At 40.6% G+C, this 14,786-nt stretch overlaps 1 protein-coding gene across 2 annotated transcripts in view; it reads right to left on the bottom strand.

Annotated features, from left to right (window-relative positions):
- The window catches only part of cntnap2a (contactin associated protein 2a), a 371,460-nt gene that overhangs the window by 37,185 nt on the left and 319,489 nt on the right, over positions 1-14,786 (bottom strand). Inside the window, exons 18-20 of one of the 2 annotated variants that reach the window (XM_040044091.1) lie at positions 14,547-14,717; positions 5,133-5,351; positions 2,848-2,877 (exon numbers count right to left, since the gene is read on the bottom strand). In XM_040044091.1, coding sequence (XP_039900025.1) covers positions 2,848-2,877; positions 5,133-5,351; positions 14,547-14,717 — 420 coding nt within the window. The remainder of the gene's footprint in view (positions 1-2,847; positions 2,878-5,132; positions 5,352-14,546; positions 14,718-14,786) is intronic. The other variant, XM_040044092.1, reaches the window with a different exon arrangement.

The following is a 14,786-nucleotide window of genomic DNA, read 5'->3' as shown; positions in this document are numbered from 1 at the left end:
GTGATTAAGACAAAAATCAACTAGACTTGTCTCCTAAAACTGTATACTTTACTTTTTAAAATTTTCCATTACATTTATTTTTAACGTTTTTGCAAACACCTGTGTAATCAGCATATCTTTAATCTTATGTATATGTACAACATACATATGTGCTTTCTAGCCTTTTTCAGGAAATCATCATATACTCTAAAAAGTGAAAAAGAAGTACACTGCATGATTCAGTAGCTTGTAGAACTACTTTTTAGCAGAAATGACTTTACAGCTTTCATCAGAATTTTTGCCCACCTTTCTGTGCAGGTTTGCTTCAGTTCATTGAGATTTGCAGACATTAATTTCTGCACAGCTCTCTTTAGGTCCAACCAGAAGATTTCAGGCTGAAGTCTAGACTTTGACTGGGCCACTACAGCATTATTTCTTTGCTTCACTTTGCCCTTCTGTTGTAGATTTGCTGCTGCGCTTGGGATTATAGTCCAGTTTCATGACCCGGTTTCAGCCAAGCTTAAGCTGTTGATCACCTTCCTCCACCACCGTGCTTGGCAGTTGGTATGAGGTGTTTGGGATGATATGCTTTAGTTTACACCAAATGTGACGTCTCCACTTTGGTAATTTCATCTTTCCATCTTGGTCTTGTAGTGTCTTTAGATCCACCAGGCAAATCTAAGCTGTGCTACCATGTCCCTTTCTCTTGTCTCTAGGCTTCGTCTTGGCTACTATTCCAATCAAATCATTTGTGTTCAATCTTCTAATTGTACTGCCACAAACCTCAACATTTAACTTGCTAAATGAGGCCTGTAGAGTCTGAAATGTAGCTCTTGCGTTTTTTCTTGTTTCTCTGAACATTACATGGTCTGACTTGAATTTGATAGGATGTCAAATCTTAGCCATGTGTTAACAAACACCTGAATGCTCCAGATCAGCAAACTATGAAATATTCTTCTTTTGTACAGGTGACCATACTTGCTGATGATCAATTAGGCGAGTGCATCTGATTAGCAACAACTGGCTGCTTATGCTCATAATTCCTGTGGAAATAGTAAGGCTGTACACATTCCTATAAAAAGTTTTCCACAATTGTATTAAATGGTGCCGGACTGGTGGACTTGATAATGCATAATGCTGGGCTTACACTGTGCGATTTTTGGCCTGTTTTGAGCCGATTTTTGAGTCGTGCGACCGTTTTGGATCTACACTGCTGCTCAATCACAGCTGCCTGATCAATGTTTTTCATTAGCAATTTAGCAAAGTTGATGGCGGTGGTGTGCGTGTCTGTGTGAGTGAAAGACAGAGAGGGAGAGCGAGCGACAGAATTTCTGTTATAACCTTCATTTTATGGACGCACAGTTTGTGCACTCGGGTCGCATCAGAGCATGTGTGAGACCCTGCATCGTGACCTACGAACTTCTAACCCCTACGAGTCAATCGTACAGTTTGAGCAGGAGCTGAATCGCGCGACTGAAAAAATCGCACAGTGTGAGCCCGGCATAAGATAATAGCCAGGCATAAGAATGACACTCTAGTCTACTGGTTGAAGGTCTTGTGGATTATGCCCTCTCCAGCCCTCCTTAAGCAGACTTTGTCTGTTAGAGTTGAATCAGCTTCTTAATATTAAAAAAAACAAAAAATGCCTCTATACCCTTTGTTGCAACCTAGTTTCAACATCTGGCTTCACTCGGTGTATACATGACTACCAGACTTTTCATTTTCTCAATATTAGCAGTAGGCTTACAAACAATCTGACACACAGTCTCAGCAGCACATGACTGCACAGAAATATTGTAATTAATACATATATTTCAAAACATAAGCAGTTATTAAAGTGAAATGTATATATATGGCTCAATTTATTTATGGGAGTAACGTGTGTGCCCCAAGAGGATGTTACCTTGTAATGATGTCCTAATTAAGCAACATTTTGTTTTCATTAGAAGACACACACGCACACACAAACACACGCAGTAGCAGGCAAATTAGAAGGAAAGCCATATGTGACCGCTTAACCTTCACTGCATGTATGGATGTATCAGTGTGAATGCTGAATTACCAAGTAAAGACTTTGCATTGAATAAACTTGCAGTATGCACTTTAACACTGTACTGACAGTATTCGCCACATGTGGATTCTTCTGTGGAGGCATATTCAGATAAATTAAATTCAATAAGAATCGGCTGCAGATTTGCTGCAATGCTTTGCTTCCATTAACATTTTAAAAGTGGTTAAGCCGAATGGCGGCATGTGCTTTTCTTTCTCTGCGAGTGTTTGCTGTTCGCAACATTGGAGATATCTTTAACTACAGTATTTCGCACGCTGTGTTTATTAGAAGCACACTTCAGGATTCAATTTGTATTAGTTTCTGATGGGTGTTTTGATTCACTGGGTCTAAATGCCATTTCAAAAGCATTCCTAACCCACTGGCATTTCCAGAGGGGATATTATGATAAAAAAAAAAAAGCTCATATCAGCAGCCACATGCTTCATATCTATTGGGTTATAACACTGTTTTTTTAAAGCATGTCTCTAAAAGGTTGATAATAACTTCGCTTTTTATAAAAGGAAGTCATATATGAGTACTGACTTAAATTGCCACCTGCTGTAATTTAGAAGACTTAGGTGCTTATCATCAGTCTACCCCCCCCCCCCCCCTACAAAAAAAAAAAAAAAAAAACAGGCAATCAAAGCATGAGCAGTGATATTTTAGAAGACTAATACTGACTTTAACCACTGTTAAAGTGAGGCTGCCATAAAATCTGAATCAACTAACAGAAGCACAGTTATTTTGAGCTGTAGGTGAGGTGAAAACTGTATCAGTGTCACAGAGACATTTCGCTGTACTCAGTAAATGTTACCTACTGTCTTGGCAGGTGAGCGAGGCTGGTTTCCCTGTGACAGGTGTCGCATGCATGCAGCGACGAGCAAGCAAGCACGATGTCGATTCACGACGGCAGAGACGGGGGTGGAGAGGGGGAAAGAAAAGAGCAGCGCACAAAAGAAAGACAAAACAATCAAGTGATGAGCAAAAACATGCAAAACCATAAAAATCAATGTGATAGTGAGCATTAATCAAGACGGAATTCAAAAAAAGAGCAGATGGTGGCCACGAAATGAATAAATTGCAGTGCCATTTATAGTTATGAACACGTATTTGGAGAGCTAAAAGTTAACAATGTGAAGTAAATGACAGCATGCTGATGGTATAACATTTACGCTCAAGGCCATTATAGCAAATGAGCCACTGTGCAGTAAACACTAAAGCAATCAAATGCTTGATGAGGAGCATATTGATTGAGAAAGAGTAAAGGAGATGATAGAGAGACAAACACACGAACACGGTAAACCTCCATGTTGTAGATGTGGAGGACTCACTTTCTGTTTTTTGCCTTTACAGTCAACTCTTTCAAACAAAGATGGCTGCAGTAGAATTTCAAAGTTTCACAGTTTTGAAGTTTTTTGGGTTTCATTTTTTATTTTCTAGCTCAGCGCCTTTGAACAGTTGCATCAGTAATAGCCATTGACAGCCGTGCAGTGGCGGAGAGTCTTCCGTAATATGAAGGAATCAAGAGTCGAGACAAAATCTTGTTGCCTGCAGGGCTCTTCCCACTCTTTCCAAATCTCTTGATCAAACACAAAGAAGATCTCTATCTTTTCTGGATGTCGGAGGCCAAATCTAAACTACTTCCCTTGAGTGTAGAGGGGGGTCACTTCCTGTGTATAACACTTTAACTTCTCAAAGAAATCCTCAAATCAGGATTAAGCGGGGATTAGAGATCAGATATAGGAAGGTGATGTCACCTCTGCTGGTGTTGTTACATGCAGTCCATCCATTGCTCTCTCTCTCTCTCACTTCTTCTCTCTCTCTCTGTTACAGTATTTTTATTCCTTGAGATCTGGTGGCACGCGCACAGGCCTAAGCTAAAAGGCCAGAATACAGACATGCAAATTGGCCGGAGATATATCTGAAAGCCATAATGTTCCCGGTTTCATAGCCACGAGTCACACAAAGACCCTTTTTGCCCCTTCCCGTTTCTCTAAATGAAAGTACAAATACACTGAGAGGCAAATTGGGACATGATAAGGTGAGGATATTTCAGCAGCGCTCAAATCAGCAAAAGTGATGAGACGATGAAATTATATTATAGACGGGGATCAGGAGGTTTGAGGCTATCACATTGGGAGGCCTGATTGGAATTTGCAACAATCTCCTTTGGACTGAACTTTTTTTCCAATGAGATAGTAGGAAGTGTGTGATCCGCCTCAGCACTTTTCCCTCTATCCGCAAAATCCCTAAAACTATTTTAGCCTTGGAGTTTGGTCTATAGCGTATTGACTGCTCAGCACAAAAGACGAAATGAGACAGAGAAGTGAAAGCGCAGTGAGAAAACTGGACAAATCTTCCATTTGAAATCCTGATGAGCTCGAGAAGCACTGCGCGGGAGAGATAGATGGTTGACCTTTTACCCAATAGCTATGCACAGCTTCTGTGATAATAAAGGCTTTGTCTATCTGATAATTGATCCATAATTAAAGGATGCAGGGACAGAGAAAATCCAATAGCTGATCCCCTCTATGCAACAGTATCTTAATGCAAAGACATTTACAGTATTAACATATTAAATAAATGAGCTCTGTAAGTAACATGCCCTCACACCCAATCATGTTTATTAAAAGTCTGTTCGCTCACATGGATGAGTTTCCAAGGATGCGTGCCTATCATTAAGTGTAAAACCTGTGTGTGTGTGTGTGTGTGTGTTTGGATTAATTTAATTAGCAGTGGCTGGCTTAAGAGAAAACGCTGTGATTTCCAGTAAAGCTGGTACATCTTTAACTTGTGAGACAATCAGACGTTCTCATGGAGGTTGTCAGCATTTGAGGGCAGCAGCATTATTTTAAAAAAAAAGCAACAAAACAGACAGTACAGAAAGTTTTTTAATTAACAGTTGAATCCAATTACATTTACGTGGATGATGTGTGCTGGAGTGTTTGCTTTCCGCACTTAAGAGCTCATAATTGTTGCGTGAGTGTCCGTCCTTCGCAAAGCGGATATTAAATGTGCAAATTGCAATCAAATGTGTGTACACGAGTCGCTCTTGAACACGAGGGTTGTTTGGATGATGTGCTAGCGAGGGCGTGCGTCTTACCCACGTAGAGCTGGCTGAACAGCTCGAGCCGTGTGTGTCCCTGCGCGGGAGCAAGCCTGGACGTCCTGTAGGTCTGGTCCAGCTGAAGGACAGCCTCTTTCACGTTACGCTCGGCCATTACACGGTGCCACTGGTCGTCGTTGAGGGATGTAGCTGAATGCACAATCAGCTCCACTGGTCCATTTCCGACATCGAAGGAGAAGGAGACCACCTTAGGAGCTGTAGAAAGAAAAAATTCCCAAAAATTCACAGCTTTATAAAATCCAGCATCCCCTGTTCTGCTGTAGTTCACTTTGTAGGTAGATATGCATTAAATTTCTAATCTAATGGCTCATTTGTTTCAAGGCCACTCATTTGGCTTGTATAGATTTCAGCTTTGCATTACATGACTGCTCACAGCTTTTGCACAGGCCTAATATCACCGACCGCCAGGAACGGTTGTTTTTTTGTGACAAAGTCATATTGCTGCAGTTTCCCTGATGTTTTTTTAGACTTACTTTTGCTTGAGAGTTGGAAAGACATGTCAGGAAAGGTGTGTGTGAAAAAAAAAGGAAGGGAAAGGTTCCATAGAAAGAAGACAAAAAGAGCGAACAGTGCAAAACGGTCCTGTTTATCTACTAGATTAATTTTTCATTATCTTGAGCTGAGTTGATTTGATTGTGTGTGTCCATGAGACGGTAGGTTGTCATAAAGTTTTAGTGCTTTTCTGCAGTTTAATAGTCTAATTTATCTCAGTAGACCAAGAGGGGGCACCGGTTTACCTTTTATAGCCATGATCAGGTAAAACGTTCATTGATGCTTCTGAACCACCTTTGTGTGTGACTGACTTCAGTAAATTTCAGTTTTGGCTGTTTTGCATTGTGTGTCGCTGCCTGGTCCTGTTTTGAACCTGTCTGCAATGTTGCATCTGCACAATGATACTCTGTGAGTATGTGTGTGACTCCACAAGTCACACATAATAAACCTTATCACATACACATTTTTAAATAGAGGAGAATTGCAAAGTCTCTCTACCTTTTAAATAAAAGACAATGTGTTAACTGAATGCCTCAGCAAAATGTTAAAGGACTCTTTTAGACTTGCTGCTGGAAAGATCATTCGGAATTGACGTATTATAACCCAAATGGACTTTTCCTTAATGTTTGGAGACTGATGTATAAAAGCTTTATATCCTGGATGGTGGCATATGGTCGGTACTGGCACCAGTGTGCTGCAGCCCGAGTGGTGATAAATAGCTTGATATGTTACCGTTCTATTATAGCTTCATTAGGCTCAGATATTAAGAGTGAATAAATTTATACTGTAGTCAATGGGGAAATGAGCTTACTTCTTTTCCTTTGTTTAATCAATGTCTCTGGCCCTTTTCTCCTTTTCATATTGCTTTCATCTAATTATCCTTTATCTTTCAGTGACTCTTCCATGGCCTTTGGTATCATTTCTACATTAAATCTATCCATTTCCATTTATTCCTTCCTGTCCTGCTTGTTTGTACCCTCTTTTTTCTTTTATGTTTCCCTTTGCTCGCTCGGTTCAAACTTTCCCTTCATCGGTTGTTTCTTTATGCTTCTGTTTATTCTCTTGCCTTTACAGACCCACCTGTGACTTTGGCCTCCCTTATATCATTTCTTCCTTCTTTAATTTTTCCTCGAACCCTTTCTTGCACACAATATTTAATGAAATGATCCAAGCAAAAGCCTGAATGTGCTGAGTACATTAACCTATCAGATGAATTTCATGAAAAAAATAGTGCTTCATCATTTAAACGCCAGCAATACACAAACACACCAACCTCAGCAAAGACACACACAAACAGAGACGCAGTATAAGGCCTCTGACAGCCTTTAGTATACTGAATTAATGATGTTTGTATGCACAGAACAGGTCCGCGGGGCAGGGAGGAGAGACATCAGTTATTTTAAATGGTGAAAGACGGCCAAACATACATCACAATACCCCAGCAGAAACAAAGCTTTAGTAATGCTGCAACAACAATGCTGAACGTCATATATGAGATGCGTGTGTGTGTTTGATAATTTGTGTGTTGTTTTAGTGGCACTGCAAACCAAGACGTATGCCCTACAACCTCCTGTCAACGGGTACGAATAAAACTAAAGTGCCCTCAGAGCACAGAGCTCGCCTCATCTATTTGCATAGATGATGGATGTAACTAGTGTAAATGCTTGTGTGTGTGTAAATGTAATATTTGTGTTGTGTCCTTACACTTTGCACGTTGGCCTAAAAAAAAGGACAAAAAAAGCCACGCTTAGGTTTTTATTTTTGGTATTTGTTTTTCTATTAATCTTTTAATATGGAGGCCGAAAGAGCCGAGTTTTAAATTATGCGTCAGCACAGCACAACCAAATGATGATAAATAGTGAAAGTCACTGAACGTCTTTGTGTGAAAGATCACTGCTCGTGTGGGTGTGCTTGTGCGTTTGTCTAATGTAAGGTTCAATTTTGCTGTTCTTCATCTTTTTTTTTTTTTTGGCAGTGCATTATCTCTTCGATCGCTTTTCTGTTAGACTGGCAAATTCTTTGTTGTTGCTCTCATTTGCTTTGTTAGCCTTTGGCTCTGTGTTTTTTTCTTAACTTGAGGGTTCGTTGGAACGGGCTGGACCTTTTGTGTTTTTTGGGGGATGGAGGCTCGGTTTAAGTGCGAGCCAACCCTAAGTGGCATAGCAAACCTGCTGCTGTAGAGGCTGAAGCGAGATTTAAACTTCTTAAAGGCTGGGAAAAGAAAAAAGCAGTTTTTATCAGCAAAAGAAGGAAGTGCATGCAATACATAGAATGCCAACAGCTTCTCAGCGTGCGCAGAGAACAGATATGGTGAGATTAAGATTAACTTTTGACTGAGCTCTGAAGAAGAGGCTGAAAAAAATATTCTTACTCCTAAGTAGATATTGCTTTAACAAGTCTGACATGTGACAAAAGCGGCACGGCACACTCCTATACTCCATATGTAAACCGCAAATGACTAGTCTTCACAAGAAAAACAGACAACTTTACAGTTTTGGAAGGACATGTCTCCAGCTGGAAAGTACATTTCTTAGCTGCAGCCTTTAAAAATATGAAATTTGGCACAAAACATCCCACAAGTCAATTTTTTCTAATAGGGATCTCTCCATCTGTTCTCAGTCTAGTTACGAGGTTACGATTCTGAATAAATCTCAAATGTGCCTATGCCTATTTCTTCCTATTAAGATTGGAAAATGAATAGAGTCCACCTCGCGTCTTTGAGCCTGCTGAGGTCACAGTAATGTGTGTTTTGTCCAAGGGTTTAAAGTGTGTATCACTGAGTGTTTATGTGCTTTGGGCTCCTGGAATGGCACAACCATGCTATTCCAGCTTAATGCTAGTCATTTCATGCCCTGACTGGATTGCAGCAGATAGAGTTTTTTTGCGCCAACGAGAGGGCAAAGATTATGTGTGTGTTTATGTGTGTGTGAGTGTGCATGCGAGTAATTTCTGGATTGTGTGTCTAAACGGGTGCTGTGGGGCAAAATGCAAGATGATAGCAAGAGAGAGGAGAGAGGAAATCGATGTGGGGGCATTCTGAAAGCCTTAGGAGACACAAGCACGCACACAAGCACACACACACACACACACACACACTGCAACTGTGACAGACCACATATTTACTGTATCTGTGTGTGTGTATTATGAAGTGCACATTTGGAAAAAAACAAATACCAAACCCCTTGAGCATTTTTCAGCACTCAAATGTACAGAATAGTGTCAGCACATAGATTTTTTTTCTTTGTAGATGAGTATTTGTGTGTAAGAAAGAACTGGGATAGAAAAAAAGCTCACGGAGCTCTTAGACTGCAAACTAGCTGACATAATGTCATTCAGTGTAACGGCTTTAGACAGCACTTTGGCTCAAAATTCGACTTTGTGTCTATTCACTGGTTGGCATTTTGACACAAAATGGTGGGCCAGGCGCACCAGCAGGAAATGGTCAGCAAGCGCTTTTGACACCAAATGTTCAAATCCCTTTGAATCCCAATGAATCCCAATGAATGCAATTAGTCATCAATCGACCGCCATGCCGTGCCAGGAACCCGTTTCACAATGCAGCTTCGAGATTAAATAAAAGCCCTAGATTTTAAAACTCTTGATCAGAAAGGCACCACTGTGGCTGCGGGGAATTTAATTTGAGCCACTGAACATGATCACAGAAACCCGCTGCATGACACGTCAATCAAAGCTCTCAGAGCGGACTAAGAGTCTGTGAAATGAGGGTTGGGCAAAGCTGCCCCATTGATTGATGTTTTAAATGTTTAGCTCTTCTTTGTCACAGTCTGTTTGTTCCAGATTTAATGTTTGACAAAATGATATCTGTTTTCATATATGTACACACATGTACACACTGCTCAAAAAAATTAAAGGAAGGCTTTCATCAGATCCTAAGAAGAACACATCAGATCTCATTGGGGGGAAAAAAATCATGCTGGATATGGATACTGATATAGACTGGCTAATGTGTTAGGAACAATGAAAACGATTGGGAGGCCAGTCCATTTAGCTAAAATGTCACTGCAGCAACTCAAAATGCTACTGGTTTCTATTGCCCTTATGTGGTTGTATGCATGCCTGGCAATGTTGGTGCATACTCCTAATGAGACCACAGACGGTGTCCTGAAACTCCTCCATGGTCTGGACCAGAGCATCACAGAACTCCTGGAGAATCTTAGGTACAACCTGACAGGTAGTATGCATTCTCAGCCTCCAGGAGCTGCCTACTCTCGCCACATGATGCCGGGCAATGTCGTGCATCAGGAGGAAGCCAGAACCCACTGCACCAGTGTAGTGTCTAACAGTGGGTCCAAGAATTTAATTCTGATAACTAATGGCAATCAGGGTGCCTTTGTTTAGCCTGCTGAGGTCTGTGTGTCCCTCCATGGATATGCCTCCCACGACCAACACTGATCCAAAACCAAACCAGTCATGATGAACAATGTTACAGGCAGCATAATGTTCTCCATAGCTTTTCCAGATTTTTGCATCTGTCACATGTGCTCAGCTGAACCTGCTCTGATGTCTGAAAAACAAAGCGTGCCAGTGGTGGAGCTGCCAATTCAGATATTTTATGGCAAATGCCAGCCGGACTCAGTGGTACTGGGCAGTGAGCATAAGGCCTACTAAAGGACAACCCACCCTCAAGAAGTTTGTCTCTGATTGATTGGTCAGAAACATTTACACCAGTGGCCTGCTGGAGATTAATTTGCAGGGTTCTGGCAGTATTCATCATCCTCCTGCTTGCACAAAGGAGAAGATACCCATTCCTGCTAATGGGTTAAGGACCTTATATGGCCCTATACAGCTCTCTAGAGTAACTGTCTGTCTCCTGAAATCTTCTACATGGTCTTCACCCAATATTGGCTGAAAAGTTACAGCTACACTTCTCCTATACTTCTATACAACTACTGCTAGCACAGAAAGCTCAGGACAAACAGTCTTGTATATTCGCCAAAGTTAGTGCTGGATCAAATTGTAACTTGATTGCTTGTTTTTTCTGTATTATAACCAAGATTTAAAACTTTTTCCACTTTATCTTGTAATCTACAATAAAAGCCAGTGACAGAACTGATCTCTTGACCTGAATTTCCACCAGAGGAACCAGAATTTGTAATAAATTGAGCATTGTTCAAACACAATTTGTCAAAAAGCTGCATCTTTTTCTTAGCAGTTCTGCAAGCATGAAAATAGGTTTTATTTAATCAATTAATTTATTTTAGTTTTTACTGTAAGAGATTTCATGGCTGTTTTGGTTTTCTGGCCAGGCTTTTGTTCCACTGCAGAGAACGATATTCAGGGCATTTGAAACATCTGCACTGTTCTGTTATGTCAGCAGCTTAATATGCTGAATTTGCTCAGCATGTCACAATGTGCAGGGGGAACATTTACCACTACACTAAACTTTCTTGTAATTTTTTTTTTTAGCAGACTTAACGGATAGCTCTTCAGGCTTCTTGAAGGACAATTAAAGCTCTTCTTTGGATGTTGGCTTCTTTTTGTTTATTTTCTGTAAAAATGATCACTCACTGCCTCACTAATATTGAGGTCTGGGCTCTGGAGGACCAATTCAGAACTAATGTGTTGCATTCTATGTTTTTTTTTCTATCAAGGTATGCTTTTACTGCACTGGCAGTGTGTTTGGGCTCACGGTGTGGGACGGAGAGATTTCGCAGGTCTTTCCTCCCCACTGCTGTCAGACTCCATAATAAAGACTTTAACTGATCAAGCACACACATCCATACATATGCAATAATACTAAGTGCAATAATCCTTTCTGTCATCGTTGTATTTTTTACTCAGTTGTATATAGTATTTGTATTTGTATTCTATTTTTATCTTATTGTATATTTATTTTATTTTATTCTACTGTATATAGTATTTTATTCTATTCTGTACAGTTGTGTACTGTATTTATTCTTATTGTATTCTAATTTTTGCCTCATAACTTTTGCACTGTCCACTTCCTGCTGTGACAAAACAAATTTCCCACGTGTGGGACTAATAAAGGTTATCTTATCTTATCTTATCTTATGACATACTGAAAAATGAAGCTGTTGCCAACCTGAAAAGACTTTTCTGCATTCATAATTGCATGAATTTTGGCTTAATCCCCTACACCACAAGTTGAAATGGCTGAAATTGTTAGGATGCCTGGGTCGTTGAACCAGGGTTTTGAGTTTATTATATTATTTATCATTTCTAGTCTTTGGTTTCTTTGTTAGAGTTCTGTCTTATGGTTTATGTCTCTGTGTCTGCCCTGGTCCCACGTCTCTGTTCCCTCTGTTGTAGTGCCTGCCTGTGAGTCTGTGTCTGTAAGTTCAGTCTGTGTTATGTTTCCTGTTTTACTTTGAAAGTCCTTGTCTCATGTAAATGCATCTGGTTGTGCTTCCTTTGTCTCGTTAGGCCTGATTTGCCCCAGCTGTGTTTCCCTCCTGTTACCCATTCCCTGATTGCTCCCTCTGTGTATTTAAGCTCTGTGTTTCTCTGTGTCTGTGTTGTGATCTACTGTTTACTATGCTGTGTGTTTGGTGGGTTTTTGGCGTCTCAGTGTTGTTACCTTTTTTGAGTTCACGTCTGTCTCCGGAGTCTGCACTTTGGGTTCTTTTTCTGCCTGACCACAGCCGTCACATAACAGAAATGAAGCCCCAAACCATCACACTGTGTTTTACACGTGGTTGTACCTCAGAGAGAGGTACATCTAACTGTTGTACCTATTTGTTAAGGACATAACTGTTCATCTGGCGTAGATAGTTCTTTTCAGGCCTGCCACTTCATCTTTCATTTCTTCAGTCATTTTTTCAGTACAAGCTACACACCATGCTGAGATGTGCCAAGTTTTTGGATAATAGCTTTTTGGGAATCACCTTGTTGTTACAAAAATACTATTTTATGCCTGTCAAACTGTGTTATCTTTGCCAATTTTTATAGATCCAACTAAAGAAATGGGAACAAATTATGTTTTTTTTTTTCCTGCAACAGGCTGCTAGTAACAAAGGACAGGACAGAATTTAAAATAGGTTTTCTGTTAAGTTGTCTGTTGTTTGTAGACACAACAATGGTTCATCCCTAAGTTTAGGGGCTTTTTTGTGCTTGAAGAATTCACTGGCCAGTCTTAAGTGATTTAACTAACAAAAAATATTTTGCTGAAAATTGTCATGTACAAGGACTGGACTGAAAATGAGTGAAAAAACAGCCAAGAAAACTTTTGAAAGCCCTTCAGGCAGCATGGTGGCACAGAGGCATCATGGTGGCACCCCGATTAGCACAGTTGAGTCACAGCAAGAAGGTCCTGAGTTTGATTCCATCACCTGGCCTTTCTGTATGGAGTTTGCATGTTCTCCCCATGTTTGCGTGGGTTCTCCCTGTATACTCTGGCTTCCTCCCACAGTCCAAAGACATGCAGTTAGTAGGGTTAGATTAACTGGTAATTCTAAATTGCCTGTAGGTGTGAATGGTTTACTCTCTCCAAGTTTTAGCCCTGTGACAGACTGGCAACCTGTCCAGGGTATACCCTGCCTCTCGCCTTATGGTAGCTTGGATAGGCTCCAGCCCCCCCTGCGACCCTGACAAATATAAGCGGAAGAGAATGGATGGATGAAAACCTTTGAAAGACCTTCAGAAAGCATCGAGAAGTATGGCTCAAGACCACCTGAAAAACAAGAAAGTCTGGCTTTGAAGCAAAATATAATGAATGTTGACTCAGAACTTTTGCACAGTATCACAGATCTCAAATTCTTAAGCTTTTGATTTCATCCTCCAACTTTATAACAGCTAAAAATGTGTGTGTGTTTTATTTTAACACACCACATATGACTGTGTGTGTTTGTGAATGGATTCTAAAACATGAGAAAGTTATACTGGTGCAAAGCTTTTGTATCTCTGTGTGATAGTACACACTGAACTAAATAGAATTTGCCCATTGTAAGTGGGTGTATGATTGTGTTAGAGTTAAATTGTTAAATGTTTGTCATTTTTATGTTTACCATTTGTACAGTGTTTTAACTCTGATGAAAGAAATTCCACTGTCCTTCCCCCCAGATTCTCGAGGTTCTGGTGGGGGGCTGTAATGTTTTATTGCAGATACATCCTATCTGGAAGATCTGCTTCTTTTGATGTAAGCTTCCTGTGTTTACGACCCTTTGGTCAGCAGGAGGTCTGACACACACACACATTCTTACAGAAGTTCACACATATACATAAAATGCTTTGTCTTAGAACCAAGGGGGCGTGGCTTTGTTCTGACGTGTTTTGTGTGAACTGTCTCTCAATAAAAGGTAGCAGGAGGAGGTCAGATCTGGGGGTCATTTTCGTGGTGGACACAGACGAGGCCTCCCTTGCGCAAATAATCGATCGATCGACTGTCTTGTTTTCTTCATGATGAATAAGTCTCTAGAACTAGCGTGGCTTGTGGAAACACAGACCCAACATTTATTGTGTGTGTGTTTCAAAAGGCTGTAAGGGCTCTGCTTCTATTTGTGAAAAATGTATTGAATAAAAGAGAGAGACAGACACATTGTGTTTGTGTATTTGTGTGAGAGAGCTTGTGTTGTGTCATCCCTGAAAATGGCTGATTTGGTTAAACAGAGGATCATAATGGACATAATTATTGCACACACCAATTACCTTAAATAAATGATTGCTCTCTCATGCAATCACACAAAGCGTGTGCTGTAATCAGGCAGGTAAATGACTGTTGCTCGAGTATGCGCCTGCATTAGCCTTTGTGCCTGTGTGTGTGTGTGTGCGTGATAGGTTACATCCGACACTATCAGACGGACTGCTGGAATAAATCTCACACTAGGGTAGAGAAAAAGGCAGGGTAAGAGAGGGAAAAAGTGAGATAAAGACAGAGGAACGGCTCTTGTGCACACACCGAATCATTCAAAAAAATCTTACATTTGAGCTCCAAGCGAATGAAGTCAGTGTTGCCCAAGTTTTCCAGAAAGACGCCATAGGCCGCGCTTGTCTTGAAATAGAAGGAGATGTCAGCGCTGGTCTCACCCTGAAAGGTGGCAAAGTGCAGGTAGGATGATGGAGTCGTGAACGATGCTGCATTCCAGTAGTTATCTGTGGAAAAAAGGATAAGAAAAGAAAAATCAAAACTCCGAACCAAGCCATTCCACATATCTGCAACAC

Source organism: Simochromis diagramma, unplaced genomic scaffold (genome assembly GCF_900408965.1).
Source record: "Simochromis diagramma unplaced genomic scaffold, fSimDia1.1 OVJJ01000602.1, whole genome shotgun sequence".
Taxonomy (NCBI): Eukaryota; Metazoa; Chordata; class Actinopteri; order Cichliformes; family Cichlidae; genus Simochromis; species Simochromis diagramma.
The sequence above is the reverse complement of the archived record's forward strand: the minus strand, read 5'-3'. Positions and strand labels throughout refer to the sequence as shown.